Raw genomic sequence first — 24,730 nt, forward strand, 5'->3', positions numbered from 1 at the left:
AAAGCCTGACTACTGTAGAATAACAAGCTTTAGTTTTCAAAATGAGAGTAATGTAAAGCATGGCATTCTCACAGCTTTCTTTCTCTCCCCCTCATTCTCAGAAGTCTTCCCACTGTGTTAAAATGCAACTCTCACTCTTTTCAGATAACCGTGCCAGTGCCCGAGATGAGTCTTTTTATGCAAAGATACTAAAATGCTTTATAATGGAATCACTGTTCATTTGCACGTGCAATGAAGCCAAGGCATCGGAAGCAAAGTGATTTTCCCCAAACCACCTCAGAGAGCGAGTGACAGAGCAGGGAGCCCAGCTCACGAGCCGGAGCGAAGGCAGCAATCCGGAGCGGCTGGTTCCATGACCTTCGCAACTGCTCTTTGCTGTGCTAGTGAGAAAACCTGTCTTTGCTAAATCGCTGGCAGCCTTCTTAGTACTGTCAGATCCAGCTGGGATTAGTCTTGACTGATCTTACTTTGTTGTAAAATAACAGTTCATCAAAGCTCACATACTAAAATACGTGGATCATGTCTTTGGAGCTTGAAACATAAAGCTAATATTTGAGGAGGCCTTCAATTTTAAACAATGCCTAGCGATTTCATTGTCATCGATGTTACTAATTTGCATGTGCAAAAAAGATTCAAAAATATATTAATATATTAGATATTTTTTTCCATGGTTTCTCTTCCGCAGATGCTCACTGATACGTAAAAAATGTTATAAAGGAAGAAATTTGTTTATAATGGTTAAAAATAGTGTATTGAATGGGAGTGTGCAGAGTGTGAAAAGTGATTATTCAGATTGCTGTTCTGGTGCATATACACAGATGTACTTGGAATAGATTTTTAAGATAGAGAATTTCAAGACTTTTTGTCAGTGATTCTTTGCATGTAACAGGGGATAGCTGGTAACACGCAGCAGTTCCGTGGATTTTGAGACCTTGCCTTCTTGTGACTCAAGTATTCCCCCAAAGTGACAATGCTTAGCATTTTTTTTTCTTATTTGAGAGTATAGGTCACTAGATTTTCACAGCAATGTGGGTAAGAATGTGAGTGGGGTCACTCAGTCTTTCAAGCCAAGATCGATAGTGTAAGGGGAGCAGAATGATGGCAGTAGTGTTTTCCAGTGCAATAAAAGGGGTGTTCTGATGCTAAATGGGACCCTGCAGAGTATATTTTTTGCTGAAATAGATTTTTATAAGAGTAGCCCAATATTTGAAATAAGAGGAGGGAACCAAACCCCCCCAGTGTTTTGGGTAATGTAAGTGGATAAAGATATCAGACTGCATTTTACATTTTTTACTTTTGTTGGAGAGAAACCTAAGTACCTATTTTTAAAGTGAGAGAAACTGGTAGAGTTATTTATTGTTTGGACAAAATTTGAATATCTTGATAAGATGATGAAAATATGTATAAGTTTGAAAATATTTCCCATAAATATGGATGGTGGCAGAGCTCATTTTAGTTATTTAGATTCATACCTGAAGTAAAAAGAATCCATAACCACGTGCCTTAGGACATCTTGATGTGAACGAAAGACGCATGCATTTTGACCGTGTGAATTTTTGCTGAAAGTAAGCCAAAAAGAACAAACATAGGTGCAGAGTTTTAAACAAGAGAAGCCACCTAGACTGACTTGACCGGCATTTGCTGTCCATAACGCCTTCTGAATTTGAATCACTGCATTAGAGCAGGCATAGCCCACAACTGCATCTCGCCAAGTGCCTGGGAGAGACAGAGAGGTGCACATTTGTTAATTCAGATGGCTAGTTGTAGGTGAAAAGGTTTTTTGCAGGTGGAAAAAAATCCTTTCATCCCCCAAAGCTACAACAAATGTAGACTGTTTTGTTTTCTTTATGTAAAATAAACGTCTCCGAACAGGAGCCTTGGCACGGCTCACTGTGGCTATGCAGGCCCACATGCTGTTGCGATTGCTCCTACCTGATTCTCCTGGGAATATTAAGGAACAAACCTTCCCAAACTCGGGCTGCCGACTCATCGGCTGCGGCGCTGCGGTGCCCGCTGCCATCGCGGCCCCTTCGCGCGGCCTGGGAGCCTCGCGGGAGGCGAGGGTCGTAACTAATTAATTATGAAAGAGGCTTAAAAGATCGTGAAAATAATTTCTGCGGAGTGGGAATGCCGGATCCCTTCAGGAGTGTTGACACAACGTGCGAAATCCTTGGCCGGGCTAAGCGAAGGCCTCCGGCTCGCTGTGCCTGCGCGGCGCGGCGCGCTGCCGAGCGTGTAAACACAGCTGGCTCCGCGCGCGACCGCGACGCTGCCCGGGAGTCGGGCTCTGCGCGAGCACGATGCTGCCTGACTCATGACTTCATTCCTGTTAAACTGTGCAAAGGATTACACATTTTGTGAAAACGCTCATTTTTAGGCATTCTGAAATGTTGCTCCTTTTTTTCTCCTCATAATAACAGCTACACCATTAAAGCTATTAAATGTGATTTACTCAGAAAAGCAGTAATTGCAATGCCTCCAAAGCAGACTGGTAAAGTCTCATAGGGGGAGCATAAAAATCGTTCTTTTGTCCCTGAGCAGCACAGCGTTCGCTGCCGGGCGCCGGCGGCTCTTGCCTCCCGGCAGCTCCGGCGCGGGGCCGGAACGCCCGGCGCCTCCCGCGCTGGCGCTGCAGAAACCCGGGAGGCAGGCTGAGGGAGCGCGCCGAGGAGGGATCTGGGTAAATTGCCTGTCTTTATTTGCCTTGCTAAGGCAATTAAATGTTAATTTATTTTTTTATGTATATATTTGTGCTGCCTTGTTTTTATATCGCTACAGTTTTGGTGCAGAGAGCGTCCAGTTTCGCCTTTGTGCCCGTGTGCTAACACACGGCGGTGGTGGGAGGGGAAGCGGTTAACACGGAACGAAAAGCTGAAACCAGCCCCCCAAATCTGTTCTAATTGATTTCTTTTCCTGCAAAAACATTTATATTCCTATTGGGCTCTGCGGGCTCCTTCTGCCCACTCTCTGTTGCTCCCTGCCGCCTGCTGTTATCAAATGCCGTAACCGTCTGCTTCGTTTCTGTTCTCTCGCCGCCTGCCCGGCGGGATGCTCCGCGAGCCTGCCGAGGACGAAGGAAACCGCGTGCGAGCTGGCAGTGAAAACAGAGCGTCCCCCGCCTTGCTCCTGCTGGGCAGTAAATAAATACAAAGCGGCGTCTACCTGCAGGTTGCTCATGTAGGGAGACCGTTGGTTGCCGTCTACTTTAGTTACCTGGTCATCGCCCTTTTTTCCCGCGAGAAGGAGTTTAAGCCACGCGCGAGGCCGCAGCGCAGGCGAGCGGCGCTGCTCCCGGCGGGTTTCCCCTCCGCGCCCTCGCGCCCGGCTCTCCATTCGGGGCCGATTCGTGTCGCTCACTGGCTTTTGCGATCGCTCTTTCGCTCACCGCCGCGGAGGGACGAGGCGCGGGCCGCGGCTGGTGTCGGGGCTGCAGGTCTGCCGGGGTGAGGAACATGCAGGAGGGAACATGCAATTTTGTGCCTTTGGAGAAAGAGCCGTTTTAGAGGCTGAGCGGAGCCAGCGGAGCCTATTTAGGTCACTGGGGGGAACTCTGTTCCCTCCGACAGAGACAGACGAGGGAGCAGCTCAGCTGCTGGATGCGACCAGCCAGCACCGCTGGGCCGGGGCACGCAGGGACAACCGGGACAGCCAGGACATCTGGGACAGCCAGGACAGCAGGGACACCTCTTCCCTGCGCCCAGGGGCTCCAGGAGGGTGGCAGCTCCAGCCGGGTGCTGGAGAGGAGCAGCTGCCGCAGGCGGGAGCCCTTGGCCGGCAGGGCCGGGTTTGCGCTGCCCAGGGCCTCGGTACTGCGATGCCGAGGGCGACGCTGGTGTCTAGCGAGGAGTAGGTCCCCGGCACTCATTCTGCACTGGGCACAAATGGAGAGTTTGCTGCCCACGCCTGTGCGCCCAGCCACCTCCTGTGGCAGGGCCTGGCTGGGGCACGCAGCAGTGATGCGCCCGCGCCCCGATCATTCGCGTGTGAGCGCCCACAGAGCTCGTGCATGAGCACCCAATCAATGAACACAGGGAGGGCCAGTAAATGCATGAGCACCCAACTGATACGTGCATGGGCATGCGAATAGTGCGTGCACGAGCACCCGCCGGGTTCCCGCGTGAGCGCCCAGTTAGCGCATGCAGGACGCCTGCTCACGGCACGTGTGAGCACTCGGTGCGTGCACGCATGAACACCCAAACACTTCATGCATGAGCACCCCGTTATTTCCCATATGGCCTTGATTTGTGTGTGCACGAGTGCCCGGTTATTCCGTGCCTGAGCACCCAGGTGGCTCAGGCCTGTGTGCCCGGTCATTCCCTGCGTATGTGCCCAACCAGTGCATGCATGATTGCCCGAGCAGCCCACGCACGCGTGCGCTGCTGGTCTGTGGGGCCGGCACGTGGATCACAGCCCCCCGCGAGCCACAGCAGGGACAGAGGAGCTGGGAGAGGTGCGGGGAGCTGCAGACACCATCCCTTCCACACCTGACCCAGCCAAACAAGGGCTGCGGAGATGGGGGGGGGGAGAGGTGTTTGGTGCAAGCTGAGCCTGGGAAAGGAGGAGGAAAGATGTTTGCTTAAGTGTATGTTTAATTATTTATTTTTCCTTTTTTCTCAGTACCCCAATCAGTGATTAGACATTTGTTTTAATGGGCAATAAATTAAATAAAAATGCCCCAAGCTGAGACTGGTTTGCTATGCAAGTCCAGTTTCAGGAGTGAAAGAGCACGGTGCGCTCCAAAGCATGTGGGTTTTACAGGACTTTTCCTTTGTTTTTTTCTTTGTTCCCTCTAAATCCATCTTTCACTTTGGGAGAGACCAGACTGAAGGACGTCACCAGCTCTCCATGCATCCTGCTTATCTGGGAATCACGGACAAGTTGCTTGAGCAGGAGCTGCGGGAAGCTGGCGGCTCATCCCAGCCTTCCGGCGGCTTCGCCCCTTGCTCCGGTGCCACTGGCAGGAGCGCGGCGGTTACGCTCCCACGTTAATACAACCCTGCCTGGATCCTCGATATGGTGGAGACAGATGCTTTTATTTACGGATCCTGCGTGAAGTGCACGCCGCAAGCCGCTTGCAAAAACTTGCAAAGAGCGGATGGCCTGAATACATATTAATGAGGCTCACAAGTCATTCAGTATTAAAGAGTTTTGTGCCGTGCTCGGGGGGTGGCCGGGAGCGAGCAGCCCCAGGGAGAGCACCGCTCAGGGACCGGCGCCGGGGACCCATCGGCAGACCGCTGGGCACGTGGCCGGCTGCGCCCCGGCGCCGCTCTCCACCGCAGGTGCCATCCCGCTGCCCCACGGGGCTTATCCCGCAGGATCCCGTGGCAGCCCTTGGAAGGAAGGCTCCCGCTCCCGCCCGCGGGAACGCCCCGGCCTGCCGGCGCACATGCGGCAGGAGGCCGGGAGAATTTGGGGAGTGCTTTGGGGCACCGGCGGGCTGCAGCGTTCGGGCGCTCGCAGCCTCGCTCCGGGCCAAGCAGTGCATTTGCAGGTCGGCGCGGCGTGCACGTTTCTGGGTTTTGCTGCTGCTTCTGCAGAGGAACCTGATTCCCCGTGCCCAGTGGAGCTTGGCTAGCAGGCAGGAGACCTCCAAATACACCTGGGCTGGAATTTATGGTCTTTGCAGCGAAGAGGAAGGCAAATAGTGAAAATGTGTTATTGCCCTAAATTGGTGAATACTAAACCTGGAGACTTGGAGACAGAAACTGATGTTAATGGACTCACAGACTGCTTAGGGTGCTCAAACCCTCGCTGTGAGCTGGGACAGCTCCTCCTGGGAAGTTTACAGGGCTTTTTTTTATTTTTGTTTTTGTTTTTGCATGCAGTTTATGCAGGTTCTGTAGCAGGGACAGGAGGGAGATAATAACATACATTAACCCAGGTGCTGAAAACTGCCTTGCAAACAAGATCAATCGAAGCAGCCCCGGACGTGGCTTAATGCAGTTTGCAAAACCCTTGCCAAAGCTATCGACTCCCGCTAAAGAATAACGCTGTCTCCGAACGGGAATGCGCACGGCCGCCTCCAGCGGGGCTGGGGCAGGCGAGGCGCCGGCTGGGGAAGCGGGCACGGCCCCGCAGCCGGGGGCGGCTCACCTTTGCCGGCGGCCCGCCGCCCGGGTGCCCTGAGCGCCCGGCGGCGTTGGGGCAGGCGGCCGGCGCTCGCGTGGCCTCGCGGGGCAGCGCCGTGCCTCCGCGGCGGAGGGAAAGCGTCCGCTCGGCCCCGGGAGCTGCTGCCTCAGCAGCGAGCCAGCGCAGGGCTATAAATAGCCCGGCCTGGATGCTGCCAACCCTCCGTCCCAGCCGGAGCGTCTGGAAACACCAGCGCGAGAACGTTTCCTCGCTGGGAGACGGCGGCGGGCTGCTGCGGCGGCACCGTGGCAGTGCCGGGGGAGCTCTGCGTTCCCGAGACTTGGGCCGAGGCCGCGATTTGACGGGCTTGGCCTCGCCCTGCTGCCCTCAAAGCAGCCCTCCGCCCGGGCCACGTGCCTATTTACGGGCACTTTGGTCCCCAGCCGGAGCCCGGGGCTTTGCCAAACGCCTGCGACCCGCGCGCGGTCCAGCTTACGGCCCCAGGGCCCCACGCGCTTTTCCACCGCTCTGCGGCCTCTGCCCGTGCTGCGCTGCATGCTCAGAAGGCCTCTGCTGCAGACAGTTAACTCTCCTCTTGTTTAGCCCCGTCGTTTCATAGTTCCTCCTTGCTGTACTAGAACGGACCCATTTCTGGACCCATTCAGGACTAGTAATTTTTTTTTCAGTTTGGCAGTGTGCAGTTTTGACTAGTATCTCGGAGGCCGGCAAAGGCCACCTCAGGAAATACCCGCTCCGTCTGCAGAAGGGAAGGGTCCGCACCCGGGCTGCCTGCTCGCAAGGCAAGCGCACAACCCGCGGAGCGAGCTCCAGCCGGCGTGCCGTTATCAGCCGCGGAGCTGTCTTCTTCCAGCAATCGAATTAGATAGACTCCAGGACCCTGAATGGTCTCCCTGGTCCTCAAGGCCATGCATGCAATTAAATCTGGCCTCGTTAAGCGCTGACTGAGCCCGGGAAGCGCCTGCCCCCGGCTCGTGGCGGTGCATGCCAGGCACAGCAGCGCGGGGCTGGTGGGCACAGCCCTCGCCCCGGCGCCTGCGTGGTTTTGTTGGGCTTTTCTTCAGGTGGCTTTTGCGAAGGACTTCTTGGCACCTCTGCTCACATGAAAGGGAGCAGGGACAACGCGAGCCAGCTCAGGGCCAGGGGGCCAGATGGGCCATGATGGGCACGCCGGGGCAGCCCAGAGGCTGGGGTATGCTCAAGCACACGCTTTGCTCATCGAGGGCAGGCGTCCCGCGTGGGAAGCACCGAGCAGCCGAAGCAGCAGTGTCGCGCTCATCACTGGAGGCTCCACTGGCCTCAGCTGCTCCCTTGCTGCTGTCTCCAGCGCTCAACCATGTTAAACCCCACTGATGGGCGCCTGTCACCGGCATGAATCCCCTTTGCCTTTTCCTATGGTTTGCAGCCTCCACGCTGTGGACGACAGTGGCTTTGGGGCCAGGTGCCTATGTGGCAGCAGAGCCATTAACACTGAGCTTTGCCACCGCTTCATGCTGGTGAGAGCAGTAACACAAAACTGGGATATCGCAGTGCTGAATCAGACCTTTCCCTGGACTCAAGGATGAACAGAGAGGTTTTATTCTCCCTTTTGTCCTTAACTTGGCTTTCATGTACACGTGAAACATTAGGAGCCTGGCATGACGTAGTCTTCTTGTCTTTTGCGTGCTGCTCTGCCCTGCTACCAGAGACGATACCCATACCTTTTCTAGGGCGATGGAGATGGTATGAGATGTGAGATAGCACCATTATGCTCAGCCCGGTGGCCTGTGTCACCTCTGCCTGTTGCCCAGGCCATCAGCATGGCCAAAGGGACCACCGGTCTCGGCTTCCTCTCCCTGTCCCTCACCTCCAAAATGTCAAGGGGTTCCCGTGCTTGCTGGCATTGCTGCCAGTTTCAGCACTACGTGCTTGTCCCCCCAAGTGCTGGGGACAAGCTCTCGAGGTGAATACACAATGAAGCTGCTCAAAAGGCCACGTGTCACCTCTGGGAACCGATGCGGCGTGAGGCCACTTGCCAACCGAGGCAACACCCAGGCTGTGACCAACTCAGCTTCCCCATGCTCGGCAGGGCTGGAGCTGGTGGGGCTCAGCTGAGGAGCCCCCAGGGACCAGCTGCAGCTCCAGATGGTGTTTTGGCAAAAGATGCTCTTCCTTCCCACCCTTGTTTGGCATTCCCCAAGCTCTGCTTCCAGTTTGAAAGCAGGAAAAACTTGGGAAATGAGAGAGCCCCCCGCCCAAAGGTGGGCAAGACACGGGACACTGTGGGGCAAGGACAGGGGACGCTGGCAGCTGGGAAGGGCAGCATTGGAACCGCTTTTATCTTGGAGATGCTTTCCCTGGTATCATGTCATGAGGAGCTGTATGACCGATCTCCCAGAGACCTGGTTTTACTCCCAGTGGGGCCCCTGACCTCCTCGGTGACCTCTCACAGGTCACTCACTCCTTCTGTTGCCTTAGTTTGCTCAGCTGCAAATAGGAGAAGCTGCAATAATGCCAGTAACCTCAGGAGGGTATTGCAAGGCTCAATTAATCAACGACCATAATGCACTTGAAGATCTCAGGTGGAAGACACACTACAAGTGCAAAGTTACAATTAATCAACACTGACAGAACTGGTTTTTGCTCCTGAGGTGAGCTGTCTTTGCAGGAATACTTTGCACATAGCAGTCCCTGGCCTGCAAACGGATCTCTGGACTCAGGAAGGCCTCACATGATGGCAGGAATTTGCTGGCACCGATCCCCGTGCAGGACCTGGAGTTAGGTGCACCAGAGCAGCCACAGCTGGGGTAGGAAGTATAGCCACTCGCTGCAAGGTGTCATGGTGGCAAATCCCAGCACACGCCATGAAGACGCACCGGGATCTGTTAGAGAGTTGGGAATATAATCCCAGTCCCACAGAGCCCCCCCCCCCCCCCCCCGCTTTAAATGCTGCCCTAATATTAGTGCCTAGCAGAGGTGTCAGGCTCTCCCCGGGGCTCCAGCCGCCTCTGGCAGTCGAGGGGGGCCCTGGGCAGCCGTCTGAGCCGTGCAGGTCTGTCCCCTACATCCTGCCCTCCTCCCTGGGAGGGCCCCCAGCAGGGAGAGCAGGCAGGGCCACAAGAGCAGCCCTCCCACGGAGACAGCAGGGCCCTTCACAGGGGATCAGAGCCCCCCAAATCAGTGCCCCCCTCCAGAGATCAGGGATGCTGGGGAAACAGGTCTCCCCCAGGCACCAGCCCCCCCCCCCAAGGGCTCCCAAAGCAACATCCCCCAGAGGGATCAGACCCCCCCCCCGGGGGATCAGGATCCCCTCCCAAAGGCACCAGTGCCCCCAGGGCAATGTCCCCCAGGGGATCAGCCCCCACCCCCACGAAGGATCAGGGTGCGTCAAGGCAGCACTCCCAGAGGGATCAGGACCCCCCCCCCCAAGGCACCAGGACCCGCAGGGCAATGTCCCCCGGGGGACCAGCCCCCACCCCGGGGCGATCAGCCCCCCGGCAGCGCCCTCCGGGGACGAGGCCCCACGGGACGAGGCCGCGGGCAGCGCCGCCATCCCCCGCCCCCCGCGGCGCGGCCCCCTCAGGGCAGCGCCCCCCCCCTCCCGGTCCCGCGCCGCCGCCCCGCCCCGCCTCGCGCCGCCGCGCGGCATTGTGGGATGAAACAGGATGTAGGCAGAGCAGCGCGGGCGGACGGGCCGGGGCGGCGGGCCGCGCCGCGGCGCAGCCAATGGGGGCGCGGCGGGCGGCGCGGCGCAGCCAATGGGGGCGCGGCGGGCCGCGCGCCGCAGCGGGCGGGGCGGTATTTGAGCGCGGCGCGGCGGCGCGGCGCAGAGCCCTCGGCGCGGCGCACGGAGCGGAGCGGGCTGAGGCGAGCGGCGCTGCGCGGCGCGCGGGTCCGGGCCTCCTCCTCCGCCCTCCTCTTCTTTCTCCTCGGTGCCGTGTCTCGCCCTGCCCTCCCGGGGTGGCCCTGTCACTGTGAAGGTGAGCGACGCCCGCAGCGCCGGGGCCGCCGCGCCCGGTGCCGGCCGCTCCGTGCCTGAGGCGGCGGTGGGGCCCGCCCCAGGCGGGAGGGGGTGTGTGTGGGGGGGATCGCGGCTGCGGGCGGCTCTGCCCTGCGCTGCCGGCCCCGCTCGGGCCCCGCCCCGCCTCGGTGGCCCTGCAGCCGCCGGCCGTTGCCGGCCTCGCTGCGGGCAAGGTCACCGCCGCCCCGGGCGCCCCCGGAGCTTCCCCGGTGAAGGTCACGCCTCCCCCCCAGCCTGCACATGCGCCTGGCTCCTGGGAGCGTCTCCGGGGCATTCTGCCTCGCTGAGGGAAGCGGCGAGCGCTGGGCTTGTGCCTCGCTCCCCTCCTGCCGAGAGGAAGGGGTGGTACTGGGCTGTGCCCCCCTGCTTCCTAAGCCTCCCCTCTGCCCTGATCTGGGGAGGGGTGGGTGCTGGGCTGTGCCTCTCCCTCTTCCCAAGGCTCTCCCTTAACCTCATTGGGGAAGGGGTGGTGCTGGGCTGCTCTTCCCAAGGCCCTTCCCAGTCGAGTAAGGGGTGGTGCTGGGCTGTGACCCCTCTCTTCCCAAGGCCCCTCCTGCCCTGATCAGGGAAGGGGTGGTTGCAGGACTGTGCCCCCTCTTCCCAAAGCCACCCCCTACTTTCATCAGGAAAGGGGTGGGTAGTAAGCTGTGCCCCCCCCCCTTTTCCCAAGGCCCTGCCCTGATTGGGGAAGGGCTGATGCTGGGCTGTGCTTCCCTCTCTTCCTAAGCCCCCCTTTTCACCTCCTCTGGGGAAAGGATGGGTGCTGGGCTGTGCCTCACGCCCAAGGCTCATTATGCCTGGAGGTTGTGGGGGGGCTGTGCACTTCTCTCTCCCCCAAGGCCCTATCCTGCCCTGAGCTGTTTGAAAGGGTGGTTGCTAGGGCTGTACCCACCCTGGCTTTACCCTGCCCTGAGAGGGTGGGTTGGGTGCTGGAGCTGTGCTTCTGCTGCTCTGGAGTGGTTGCTGGGGCTGTGCCCTCTCACCATAGAGGGCTGGGCTTGAGTGGCGAGACCCTGAGGGCTGACCATGGTTTATGATTCAGGTATCAGGTGTGTATATAGTGGTGCTGGGCAGCCTTGCAGGGGGAGCCCTTCTAACAGCGTGGGGGCTGTGGGTCAGCATGAGGGGTGGCATGTAGGAGCTGAGCCCCAGCAGATGCAAGGACCCTCCCTCCAGCAGTGTGGCTGGCTGCAGGCTGGGCTGGCCTATGAAGGCTGCTCTGCCCTGGAGCAGTGCAGTGCTGGAGAGGGCAGGCTAGCCAGCATTTGCAGCTCTAGTGAAGGATAATTGTTTTTCTCCTATGATACTGTTAGCCCTTGGTAACATGGGCCTGCATTGAAATGCTTCTAGCCTAAACAACAAAGAAGGAAAATGTTTTCTGCAGGTTACTTGATGTCTAGTTATGTAATGGTAAATGCCCTCTGAACTAGTGTGTAGCAGGGGCGTGTAAAGGCCTTATGTGCTTGAAAGGTCAGATGCCATCTTCTCTTCCTAATGAGGCTTTCCTAGAAAAAATGACCCTAAAGTGAATTTCTGTTGCTTTCCTTTTCCTGTGTGCTGGACCTCAAGAAGATTTTTTTTTTTCCCCAAAGGAAACCAGTCTTCTGGGTAGCGAATCCAAATCCAAAGGCAGTCGATTTGGCTTCTTAGCTATATTTTGCCCTGTCAGAGTTGTTCCTGGGCCATAGGCTACAACCCACTGGCTTAAATGACAGCACACAAGGAAACTGGCTGGAAATGTTTTCTTCAGAGCTGTGATAGAGGCATGTGCTCTCTACTGACATTTGAGCTCAGTTTCTGTTATTCTTCCTGATGTTGTTAATGTATGCTAATAGCAGTGCTCTATTAAACATTGTATCTAAAATGTATAAATTAAGGTTGCAATTGAAGTCTTCAACTACAGGCAGAGTAAAGAATTGAAGTATTGTAATCATAGGGTTGCAATTATGTAACTGGATTCTCTTTCTCTCTGGTTAGCAGGCTCATTTAATTGCTGTAACAAAGCTACTCCTTCAGTTTTCTGGGACTGTTCCAGGAAGCAATCATTACAGCAGATTTTCTCCACTCCCCAGTGGAGCTAAAAATGTGTAGTTCCACTACTTCAAAACATCTCTGGTAGTATAGCTCAAGACTTGCAGCATTGTAGAAAAGTTTAGTAAACTTAATGGTGTTCTCCAAGCTTAATTGGATGCATTCTTTGCCATTGAGAGGCTTATTTTCACAGTTTTAATGTATTCTAGTAAGTACTGCTGCCAAGGTGACCAGCCATGGTCCTCCTCAGCACAGACGTTCACCTGATCAGTCTCCCACATAACATATGCCTTGTTGTGGGTGTGGTTTGGGAGCAGTGGGCCGGGTGTCCTGTGTGGGTATTGAAGTACACTGGCCAGCAGTAGGACTGTACAGTGCTGCTTTGCTAGTGCAAGAATTTGGGACCTTTGCTTGAAGAAAGACAGCAGGGCTGGGATTGCAAAAAAACTTTGTAGCAACATGAACTGCATAGGAAACTTCCCAATGCTGGATGCCTCCCTGAAAAGATCATGGAAGACCTACATGTAAACAGCTCCACACTGACTAGTACAAAACACCTTAACCTCCTTCACCTTGTAAGGTAGTTAAGAAACCAGGAAGTGGCACATTTGAGCTAAGCATTTAAGGGACATGTAGTACTGGTGTGCTGGTTTCCAGAACCTATATTGTGGCTCACAGGCAAAGGGAGGAAAACTGGAGGCCATTTTCTAGGGCCCTGGCTGTGCCAGCTCTGCAGTTGGGCTTGCTTCCCCTTGCCTATGTTCCTAGGCTGCAGTGTGATGTTAACCTGTTCCTGACTTAGTCCTGCTTTGTTCCATTTGAACAGCTGAAGTCTAGATTTCAGTGGTAAGCCAGTGGTGAGGTGAGGGAATGTGAGGCTGCATGTGAAGAACTCTCATTCTAGGCTGAACTAGCAACAGTGACTGTAACTTAGTGTGGGGAAAAATAACAGCATTGCTGGTGCTTAACATGCTTTCTGAGCCTTGATCTTGGAGACAGGCAGTCTGGGATCTCTTGGTTGCAAGGCTTTGAGCAGATGAGGCTGGAAGATGAACTTGACCCTTGTTGATATATAGGAGGGCTGTGTCTCTCTGCAGATTTTGTCTCCTCCCACATGGTAAGCTTTTTCTGCATGTATTTAATGCAGGTGGTGGTGCTGGACTATCTCTGGCCTAATCTCCAGACTGCTAATGCTCAGTGTTTCAGCTGTAAGGGGAATCCTCATCTGGGACTACTGTAGGCTACCCTAATAACCTCAATTAAAGTGCAATAGGGTTTTTGTAGTACTAGCTTGTGACACAGCCTGCTCTAGAAAGGATAGCCTCTGATGCACTGGAGGACTCCTCTCTTGGGAAGGGATTAAAGGAATCTATGTTTTGCTTTAGGGTCACAATGTCTGACAGAAAGGCTGTGATCAAGAATGCGGACATGTCCGAGGACATGCAGCAGGATGCTGTAGACTGTGCTACACAGGCAATGGAGAAGTACAACATAGAAAAGGACATTGCAGCATACATAAAGAAGGTAACTAAGGGGAGAGGGGGCTGCTCTGGCTGAGTGAGTGAGACTTAAGCATTTATGCATGTGTGTCTGTCATGGGTCTGAGTGTCTGAGACTTCATACTACCCTCTTTGGAGGGAGAAAATGCTTTCTTTGCTTTACTACTATTCCCAGGAGTATAGAGTGACTCCTACAAGGTCAGAGGAAAGCTATGGCAGAGTAAGGCCTGGTCTGTTGCTCTGGCAGACTCTGAGCAAATGGCATGACTGCTGTCCCTCTGAATTTGCTGGCCTAGAAAGAGCTGGCTGCAGTTGCTTGTTAGGACTTGCTCCACAGATGCTGCTGTTTAAACTTGACTTGCATTAACAGTGCAGGGGTGGGATTACTCTGAAATTTCACTCAGAAGTGGGTGTACTGCCTTGCCTGGGCTAAATGCAGCTGTGCATGTATAGTTCTGTTCTATCATGTTGCTGGCACTGTGGTGTTTGAGTATGGAGGAGGATGGGGTCTTGTGTCAGCCCACAGGATTGTGTGAAGATGCTGTTTTAAAAGCAGTGCAAGTTGTCTTCACTTAAAAGGTGCCTATTTAGAAGAGGCTATCAGCTTCAGTCAGATGCCTGATAGTGTCTGGGGAATTGCCAGTTCCCTCTGTGTAGCCCCTTCTCCCTGTGGTCAGGCAAAGTGCTTTTGAGGGAGGAAAATGTGATTACCTAGGTCATGCAGTCCTGGCACCTGGGCTAGCTTTTTGGGTCTTGCTTGTAATTTAAGCTTGAATGTAAAGAATTCAGAGGTGTCTTATAACTTCCCAGATCACTTTGATATGATGAGGCAAGACTTATCTCAAAGTGCTTGGGGCAATGCAGCCTACATAGTGAATGAATGCAGCAAAACTTCCAAAGAAGTTTGGCTCTCTTTTCTAAGAGTGTGTTGGGAGGAGGGAAGCAATAACTTGATACACCTTCATGACCTGGCAAGGAAGCCTTTCTTTACTTCAAAGGTTACCTGCAAAGAGCTTAACTGTCTTGCTGCTTTCTGAGGACTAACGCTTGCTTTAATCTTGGAGTCTGTTCTTCTTACTCCTCCTCAGGGGCAGGAAGGGTATTCTTGGGAGATCTATATCAATTAGAGGAAGGAAATGGTCTTTAACCCTTCTCATCTCCCTGCCAAAAAAAGAAAAGATTAAACCAGCATTCAGCTTGCTCACCTCTGACCTGTCTTAGGTCTTCACATGCTGTCTGGCCTATGAGTTTGCCTGCTCATTCTTGCTGCAGATTCTGTTTGTGAAGGAGAAGTCTTAAACAGTAGAAGTCAGACTTACTCCTTTTTTTAGGTGACCTTTAAGCCCAAATGCCTTGCTAGAGCAGACATGCCAAAATCTTTTTTTATTTTTTTTGTGAGTGGGCTTGGAATGGGTGAGGAGAAATGTTTCCTTGAGCTAGCCTACATGCATGGCTTGAATAGCACTTTACCAAGGAGAACTGTTAAATCTTCTCTCTGCTCAGGGCTGTTGTGTGCAAAATCTTAAGAGATGAATTTGCTGGTAGTTGATCATTCAAACAATCCAGTGCTAGTCTAGCTTGTCTCAGTCAGGACCTCCCTTAATACAATAGTGTCTTGCAATGGGGAATCTAAAGATGCTATAGGTGGGAGGAGAAGCATTAGTGCATGAACAGAACCAGCTAAGAATCTGTGCTTAGAACTATTTTCATGTGGGCTTTCTTGGCCTTAACTCCTCTATTCTCTGTTTCTTCAGGAATTTGACAAGAAATACAACCCAACTTGGCACTGCATTGTTGGCAGAAACTTTGGCAGCTATGTAACACACGAGACAAAGCACTTCATCTATTTTTACTTGGGTCAGGTTGCAATTCTTCTCTTCAAGTCTGGATAGGAAGTAAGAGCAAGTGAAATTTGGACTGTAATGCACTGATGGCTGAAGCCACGACTCCCTTTAACATGGCTATGCCGCTGCATGGACTGTATACTATATTTAATGTGTATATGTTGCAGTAAAAATCTACTTCTGTTTAGTTGCCTGGGAAGAAGGCGGCGTTTTTTGTTACTGCTTTTTTTTTTGGTTGTATTGCACTAGGAAAACCTGTAAATGCTTAAACAATGGCCTTTATGTGGGAAGAAATAAAACTATTCCACAACAGTTCCCTCAGTGGTAATTCCTTCTTTGAGGCTGGGAAAACTTCTTTGGGCAGGCCAAAAAAGACCCTGTTGACTTCCTTATCAAGTTCTATTAGACTGTTACTCTTGAAATGAGGAGCAATGCCAGTGTGAGCCTCTACCCACCCTGCAGACTGTAGAGAGCTGGCTCTCCCAGTAACCTCAATGCAGGTACTTAGACCATCCCTGAAAGTTGGTAGGGTGGCTCTTGTTAATGGGATTTTTTCATCCAAAGGTTGAACTCCACCTCAGACTGTGATTAAAACAGACTTGCAGCTGGCACCCTCAGTGTTCTTTTTCAGTGCCCATCACTATTTTTTGGCTCTGAAACATACTGAGCTAGACTTGCAAGCAACTTGGCCTGGTCTAGAAGACTTCAACAAATATCCTCTTGAGTTGCTGGTGTGGAGCAGAAAGCAGCATGCTGTGGCTGAAGTCTTTAGACCTTGCTGCTAAGATCTAAGACTGGCCATGTGGGCCATCCCCCAAATGGACTAGGCTATCAAATTGGTGACTATTGACAACAGCTTTATTTGGCATATTCTTAGCCAGTTGTCTCAACACTGCCTTAACTTGATGTTCTCCTTAAAGCAAGCTAGTCATGTGGAAGATTTGTAAGTGGCCACTGTCTCCTCTTCTATTTTCTGTAGCTGATAAGCTATTTCTGGAGGATTGTCCTCCATGTTCTGATATCTGCTTTTGTTCTTAAAGCACAGTACCAAGAAGTTAAATTTACATGTGATGTTTGTGAAGGAAACTCATGTGACATCTGCTTCAAAGGCAGAGAAAATGTTTTGGTCTCCAATAGATTCAGCAGTGATGTTGTCTTAGTATGTACTGATTCTTGGATTAAACTGCAGGAAGTCTTTTATTTTATCTGGGTGGAAGAAATCCTGAAGGACAAAAATGCTATGTGATGACTAAATAAATGTCTGGTGCTTGCAGTAAGGTCTATTTATTGGTTTGTTAACTAATACATAGACAATCATTTGGCTGGTGAGCCTCACTCGCATCTCTGGGATGAACTTGGGGAGGTGTTAGTAACAAGCCATTGCTTTTAATCACTGCTGGGGGGGAAGGGCAGAGTGAGAGAGCTATTCATTGTGAAATGACCTGATGACCCAGGTTGACTACTTCCTGAAGTAAAAGTCCTTGTCTCTGTGCAAAATCCAAAGTATGCCTAATTTTGTAATATTGATAGAATCATGTTGTACCTAGAAAGAATGTAGCTGTCATAACTTCATGTTGATGGAAATGTCTGCACTGGGGGTAATGTGCCTTGGACTGTCTGGGGCACCCTTGTAGTCTTGTCTATTCAGAACTCTACTCTTGATCTGAAAGGAGAATGTTTTGGGTTTGTTTTGTTGTTTTGTTTTTTTTTTTTTCTAAGCATGAGTCTAATGTGAACCTGTTCACAGTCTGTGGAGCAAGATGTGCTCCCTTCATAACTGCAATGGCTCAAATACCATTTATTTTTTTTTCAAACATTAAAAGTGAATTGACACATTTCAACAGTCTCTAGTTTCTTCATTGCTAGCTGTCCAAAGCCAAAAATCACATTTGTTCAAAGTGAGCTGCAAGTTGTCTGGCCTGGAAGATGCTGATGATCCAAAGGAGGCAGGTTACTAGAGGGGGAGAAACTCAAACTGTGCTGGTGCTGACCTCTAGCTTGGCTCAAACACCAAACCAGAAGGAAGGATCCTGGGTGAGTGTTATCCTTCTGCAGCCCTAATAGGGTGCTTTTGTGCCAGGTAACCTAGATATGAAGGCATTAGGGCTAGCCTCTTAATGACTTTAGGAAAACCCAGTAGTATAGCAGCTAAGGTCATGGCTTTTTTATGCTCACAGGTGTCCTTTCATGCTTCCTCCCTGAGCTTAGTTTAAAGAAAAAAAAAAAAAAAAGATCTGAAACAGTTTCTAGTTGCCTGGAGTTGTGTTTAATTACCCCCCCACAAACATACACATCTCCCCCCAGAGAGGTGAACTTGTTCTTAAACCAACCCCCTTGGGTCTCTAGCTTGCTATTGATCCAACTTTGCTGTGGGTTTGTAGCTGTTCTGATATTCTGGAAAAGCTGCTGTGGGCTCTTAACTGTGGTGGTGCAATAACCATGCTGCAGGACAGCAACATTTCAGCATGGGAAATAAGGGGTAACTGAGCTGTAGACAAAAGCATGAGAATATCAAGCAGGTATAAGAGGAGCTGACTCCTAAGTTGGCTGTGTGTAACAAAACCATAGTACTACTAATCTAGCTTGCACCTTACAATGTTAAAAAGCAGAGGTGGTTTCTACTTTGGGAGGAGCTGGGAGTGACACTCTTCCTCCACTCCTCCCGGAATAGTCACAGCAAACCTTTTGGCTGGAAGTGTAGTTTCATGGCTTAAGATACAGCCATGCTGCACTGAGGTGCTGCATTCCTGGCATGGCAAGTCTGATTTAACTCTACTGCTCCTTGGAAAACGTTCGCAGCCTCTGTGTCTGGAGTCGTTGAGCCCTCCTAGTGCACAGTGGATCTTGGTCAAAACAGGTGATGCAATAAACTGGCTCACAAATATCGGGTGGAGCATGGGAGGCTGCTAATCCAAATATGAGAGGAAAAAAGACTTTTCTACTGTTAGTTCTGCTTGAAACCACTCATTTTAATAATGTATAGTTATATCCAGTGATTTTAGTGCTGGTGTAAATCCATTTGGAGCAGGGAGTGGAGAGCCTGCTGGTGGCTGGAGGGACTGCATTCTCTGGAACCATTTCAGGCAAGTAGAAAGTGGGTTTGTTGCTTTCCTAGATATATCATTGCAGCAGCAGTCTGTGCTTCAGGCTAAAGAAAAAGACTAGCTCACACCTTTAGCAATTAGGCAGTGAAACTGAGCCCTGCTCACCTCCCTGTAACCTATGCAATGGACACCAGTCCTTTGTGTCTTCAGCCATCCTTCTAAATGATTTATTGTGTAGTGCAGGAGATCTGGAGGTTACAAATAGCCTAACGTTAAGCAGCAGTTCCCCCTGCGTGGCTGCAAACAGGGTGAGACTACGTGGAGCTTTCTGTCCCTGCTGCCTTCCCAGAGCGCTCCCCAGCAGCTCTCTGACAGAGATTTTGGCTTTGACTTTTTCCATTGCCAGGCTGTGCTTTTGTCTCTAATTTCCACCACACGCAGGTGTTCTGCATTAGGACTTGGAAAGTTAACTGTTTCCCTGCCGAAGAGGTTAACAAAGTCCCCAGGACTGCTGCTCAGCTTCAATGGAAGCATGAAACTGTTTTGAAACATCTGGATCTGGCAGACCGAATGGAAGGTATGTATCTGTGGGAGAAACAGCTGGAGAAAGAAACTGCTTCCAGATGTTTTCAGGCAAAAGTGCTATTTAAATGTAAATTCAATATACTCTTACTGTCCTGTTTTACCAGCGTTCTGAAATGTTTAATTGAAGCGAAGTCCAAGATGCTGGGTGCTGTTTTTGAATAGGGGTTTAGACGGAGGATGATGTTTAGCGACGTGCATGTTCATTTGCTACGGTTAATAGTGCGGTTCATGATTGGGGGGAACATTACATTATTTTCTCTTTTACAAGCTGTTATTCAATTCTTCACGTACAATATTTCTTCCAGATGTGGCTTTATAAAAGCAAAGTTTTGTGAAACTGGAGAGTGTGTAGTCTGGTTTTGGTAGCTTTGCTGCATGTGTGTAATTATTAGTCATTATCTAGAGTTCCTTTTTCTGTGGAGGGAACATGGGGTAAAGCAATGGGAGAAGATGTGTTTGCCAGCTTGCTCCCTGCCTCACTGGCATGATATTCTGTTTCCTCTATGGCTACCTGTGGCTTAGAGAAGGGACACAGCAACTGCAAGATCCTCCTGGTGCTGGGCAATGCTGAATGTGGACTGGCATTGCAGCCTAGGGCACCAGGGCTTCATGTCAGTCAGTGCTCTCCCTTACTTCTGCGCAGCATAGTAGCTACGTGGCACGACTATTTGCAGTGTTAATCTTTTCCAAGCATGTGGAGGGAGTATTCATCTCTGGTAGACCCAGTACCCAAAGGACATGTTCCTTTTCACAGTGATTTTGCAGGAGATTTGAGATGAAAAGAGGAAACATGGAAAGCATTTTTATCTTGCTTTCAGTCTCTGATTGGTAAATCCTAAGGAAGCCAGTGCCACTTTGTGAAGGAAGCAGGGCTGTATCGTCCCTGCCCACCCGAGGCTTCCCTGGTCTTTGTTCTATTTATTGTGCGATGATTCTGACACCTTTACCCAGACTGTGACTCATAGCAACAGTGCCTGTGGTTCTCTGAGCACTGTATAGATACAGGAGCAGAGGAGCCAACTATGTTTATAAAAAGATGATCAGATGTTTCCTCCCTTAGGGCAGTGTCTAGCTGAGGCTGAGTAATAACTCATCACCAATGAGACAAATAACTGCTTATCATCAGGGCAGTGGCTTCATCAGCCCATCCTGTTTGCGACCCCAACCACGATGCTTATCTGAGGGCTGCCCTGTGTGAGCACTGATGGTCTCGGGAGCGGTGTCTCAGTGTCAAGCACAGGAAGAGGAACGAGGGAGCACCTCACCTCTCCTTACCTCCACAGAAGTCCTGTTACAGGGCATAACAGCAGAGCGGGGAATTGCAGCGAAGCTGCCTATTGCTGTGCTGGAGAGCTGGGGTTTCCTCGGCACAGTTAAATGTTGCAATAGGGAGAGCAGAGGAGTATAAGGACTGCTGTAAAAGCAGAACACAGTCTAGACTATGTCTTAAAATTCAGTCAGGCCTGCATCAACCCCTATGTCCAGATTGCCCTAGGCAGCCTCCAGATGGATTTTGCTTGTGTTTTTTTTTTTTTTTTTCTTTTTTGGATCTAGCTTCCTTGTTGTGTTAAACTGCCTCAGACTCATGCTCTCTTTAGCCTGGAGGGACCAACCCAGAAAGGATCATTCTGTCCACTCCTGATGTCTGCTGGCCACTGCTGCGGATAGGGGCTTGCTGGGCTCCTCTTCTGGTCCCCTGGCTCTTCCCTTGCAGGAAGCCTGCAGCCAGGAGTGGTAGATGCAACTTGAGGGAAAGCAACAGCAGGCTCTGCTCCACTACCTGGCAGGATCTGGCCCTGGATTAAGCTTAAAGGACAGTTTTATCAGGCCCTGATATTGCTCATTTTCTCTTGACTATGGAAGGAGGCTGTTTTAGTGGCTTTGTGCTCCTTGTCTTTTTGTCCTTAAAGCAAAGGCACCGGAGCTCTCTGTGGCCTGATGGAAAAATCTATAATGGGCCAGCACTCAGTGTGCAACACTGTGTGCTGCAAAGGCACTCTGAGAGCGCCGCAGGGGCTGTGGACGCCTAGGGGGAAGAGCCACGCTCCCAGGCGTGCCCTGCCTCGGCGTGCTCCTGCCTCTTCTGCCTGCCTGGCGGTGAAGCCGGCCTTGCCTGCAGGTGGTGGTTAGGAACGGGTGCTGCGGGGCAGCGGAGAGCAGGGCCAGCTCCCATTCTCTGGCCACAGCAGGCCTTGCTGGACCTGGGACGCTTGCAGTCCTGGCCGGAGGCTTTCCTCAGCCAGCTCCTGCTCAAACGCCGTTCTCCGGCACAGCCCTCCCCCCTCTGCCTGGTGCGATGGCATCTTTCCATTTCCTTTGTTCCCTTCCTTGCTTGCAATTCTCTGCTGATTTATGGCGGTTGCTCAGCAGTCTGACCGCAGCTCACCTGCCTGCGCAGGCCCAGCTGGGCTTCGTGTCCTCTCTCTAGGGCTGCAGGCTCGGAGGGGTGGCTTGGCCTCCCCTGGCTCCTGGCCAGCGGGATTTAAAGGAGAGATCCCAGCTGCCCTATGCAATAGGGTTCCTGACATTTAGACATGTGCATGGCCTTTTCTTTCTCCTTCCAGCCTGGGTGTGAATGAAGTGCTTTCAGTGGGAGGAGATAGCTGGGAACTATTCTCTTGCCTTGCATTGGTTACAGCCCATAAAAATATCCAAGGAATTTGCCACAGTGGTCCCTTGCTCTCATTCAGCTTCAGTCAAAGCCGGCCTTTGTTCCCAGTGCCACAGCCAGCAAGCGTGACACGCGCGTTGTACAGGACTGGGATTCGCAAAGCTGGGTGCGTGCTCCTGCTTAGCACACTGATGTTTGCAACTGTGCAAGCAGCTTCCACCCATTCTTGGGACAGAGGCAGAAACACTGGTACCATACTGTAAGGAAAGCTTTTTCTGCTGTCTGAGCACAGCACCAAGAGCAAAACCACTCCAGAATCAAGAGCTAGGGAAGGAGGCCTCCCTGCTATGTTACCCCAAGCTAGAGGAGACTTCGAGCGCTAGTCCTTGCTTTGTGCAGGCCATACTCAGGGCTTGGAGGTGCCACTCACAGGTTCTCATTATGAATTTGCTGCAGAAGGATGGAGAAATGTGCCAGGAGCCAGGAGGTGTCTTTTGCGTTATGAAATCCTGCAGAACAGACCCTCCTCTGTCGACATCTCTGGGCTGTTCTGCCTGGCCCTGCTGAGCACGGGCAAATACCGACGACCTGTCTTGCCCGCTTGGTGGGAAACTGTCCCCAAACTGGCACTGAACCGAAGGGTGAGCACAAATTCTCTGGACACCAGTCCAGGGTAAGCAGCATAAAAAGTCAGGACATAGTAAAAGGAGACAGTTCACCCAGCAGTTTAGTGCATCATGATATATGCTGTATAAACAGAGCTTCAGCCTTGTACTTCCTAAGCTGGGTCAGAGGGATGGGAATCCCTCCTTACACAGATATTTTGCTATGAGCAAGAGGTTAAGTGTTCAATTACAGACTTCTTGTTTAGTCTCGCACCCATCTTGCCTGGTTCCCCGGATGGCTGTACCGCCCTCCGGGTGTCTCCCGGAGGCAGGCTGAGCACCAGGCTGCTCCCGGCAGAAAAAGGACAGAGGGCTGACAAAACGCCAGCCACTCGCAGGATATGCCTCCGCTGCAGCCTTCATGCAAGCAGCTGGCACCCAGCCCAGAACATGGCTCTGGGGGAAAAAAAAAAAAAAAGAAAGAAAGAAAAAAAAAACGCTTTTTCTGTTTTTGAGGAAAGCCCCAAACCCTTGGACAAGGACAAAAACTTTTCCCAAATCCATTTTTTTTTTAAAAATCCTATTTTCCCCATGAGAAAAATATGACCTAGCAGAAAGTCCCTGACCTGCTCTGCTTCTCTGTAGCCTATTGATCAGGATGGATGGGGTAAATTTAGACCTATAATTCCTAAATTGCAAAATGTCCCCTCTGAAACAGCAGCTTTCTGGGATGACTATGGGCTGGAGTGCGTATGGCCCCCTCCGAGCAGGGCCCCCCCATACGGGACCTGGGGGTCCCCTTGGCAGAGCCGCTCTGATGCCCCTGCCTCTCTGCATCCTGTAATTAGCACTACAGAAGAAAGCCGCTGGGTGACTCAGCAGGTGCTGGATGCCAGGCCAGTGCTTCAATAGCTATGACTGTCCTGCAGCAAGACTGACACATGCAATTCAAGCAGGAGCCTGGGCTGCCTTAAGGTACTGTGTTACTTAAATAATTTATAGAAAATCATTAAGCAATTAAATCTTGCAGATCTCTCATTATACATAAAGCAGCTTGAAGCCTGTGCAGTAAACAGGGCAATGCTTCCTGCTCTTTTTGGATGTTGTCTTGAAATCTAGCTCCAATCCTTACTTCAGAATAACTATAATTATCTCTAATTGCCATTATTGTTTAACATTTTTAGCATTTGCAAGTGCAAACTGTTACAGTTTTCCATGCAGATACAATCAGCAGCCAGGGTTCACAATGAAAGCAATTAAAGTCTTGTGATTATTACAAGCCTACATGTCTATATAACAGCTTCAATCTGCATAACTTGCCAAGACGTAGGCTAGAAACTCAGACAAATTTAGCATTTATTTAGTAACCCAGCAAAGCTACTACCTCGTGCTGTCTCTAATGATTTGCATCTATGGCACTTTTTGGAAGGACAAGAGTGTTGAGGGGAGGAGAAAGAAAGCATTTTCTAGAATACAACCCTGGAGAATATAGCAAAGATAAAATTATGCACATGAATTATGCATACGAATTATGATTTCATTCCTATTTTTGTTGGGATTAGCTCATGTTTGGTGTTCATCCCTGGCAGATTGCTAGCAGTTCGGCAGCTCTCAGAGCACTCTCTCCAAGTCCCAGCAGGTCACTGCAGCTTTTGGTCCTGTGTTCCCCTCAGTAGCTGAGAGCTACCAGTCTCCAGCAGCAGCAGCCACCTCAGGTGGGTTTCCAGATCTTCTTGGAAATCAAATCCACTGTTAGAGATGACAGCCTATGCTCTTTAATGGATTTCAGGTCTGGAGCAAACAATTTCCCTGTGCTGATTTATAGCACCTCTTCCAAAAACATGCAATAGATGAAAACTAATTTAGTTTTATAGACTGTGGGAAAATAGCCCAACTTTAAGATTTTTTTTTTTTTTTTTTTTTTTTTTTTGAGATCTACCTAATAGGAACTGGATGCCCTCTTCCCTTAACAGTTTGAATTGGTTCTCAGTGAACTGGCTGTTCATGGCCTTTGGGCAGCCCTGTGAGATCAGACCCCAAAACAGCGGAGGCATTAGCAGGCTCGACAGCCTCAAACGGGACCCCGGGCAGCAGCCGATGCAGCGGTGGAAGGGCTCCTATGGGTACCAAGGGGAACACGGTGCCTGACTGATACCAACGGTGTTTCCAAAATTACTGCACCAGATTCACCTGCAGTTCCTAGCATGCAGTCAATTTAGGCAATTTTAAATAAGTCTAGAAGTCCTTCAATGCCAAAATAACTTTGGAAATCTGGTGCTCCAGCTGAGGTTTTCAGTGAGGCTGGGTGATCTCCTCAGACCACAAGGTGTTCCCATTTGAAACAAAGTTTAACAGCCCTCTTTTATTTTGTTGCTTTCTGCCCGGAGAAGGAATTATCCCAGTTATCCAAATCAGTAGGGC

General features: G+C 51.4%; 1 protein-coding gene across 2 annotated transcripts; it reads left to right on the forward strand.

Annotated features, from left to right (window-relative positions):
* The first annotated feature begins 9,908 nt into the window (after positions 1-9,908).
* Positions 9,909-17,305, forward strand: DYNLL2 (dynein light chain LC8-type 2). Of its 2 annotated transcripts, XM_062592445.1 has the most exons (3): positions 9,909-10,049; positions 13,507-13,645; positions 15,375-17,305. In XM_062592445.1, exons 2-3 carry the CDS (start codon positions 13,514-13,516, stop codon positions 15,510-15,512), a joined length of 270 nt encoding a protein of 89 aa, XP_062448429.1. In that variant the 5' UTR covers positions 9,909-10,049; positions 13,507-13,513; the 3' UTR covers positions 15,513-17,305. The 2 variants fall into 2 exon arrangements, with proteins under 2 accessions (XP_062448429.1, XP_062448428.1); XM_062592444.1 differs by lacking the exon at positions 9,909-10,049 and having other exon boundaries at positions 13,488-13,645.
* Positions 17,306-24,730: the final 7,425 nt, after the last annotated feature.

Source organism: Rhea pennata, chromosome 20, assembly GCF_028389875.1.
Source record: "Rhea pennata isolate bPtePen1 chromosome 20, bPtePen1.pri, whole genome shotgun sequence".
Taxonomy (NCBI): Eukaryota; Metazoa; Chordata; class Aves; order Rheiformes; family Rheidae; genus Rhea; species Rhea pennata.

Excerpts from the sequence above, each read along its gene's own strand:
- DYNLL2 (XM_062592444.1), top strand. The coding sequence starts at position 13,493 with ATGTTTTGCTTTAGGGTCACAATGTCTGACAGAAAGGCTGTGATCAAG. Across the intron at positions 13,646-15,374 it reads TTGCAGCATACATAAAGAAG|GAATTTGACAAGAAATACAA; the intron begins GTAACTAAGGGG and ends CTGTTTCTTCAG.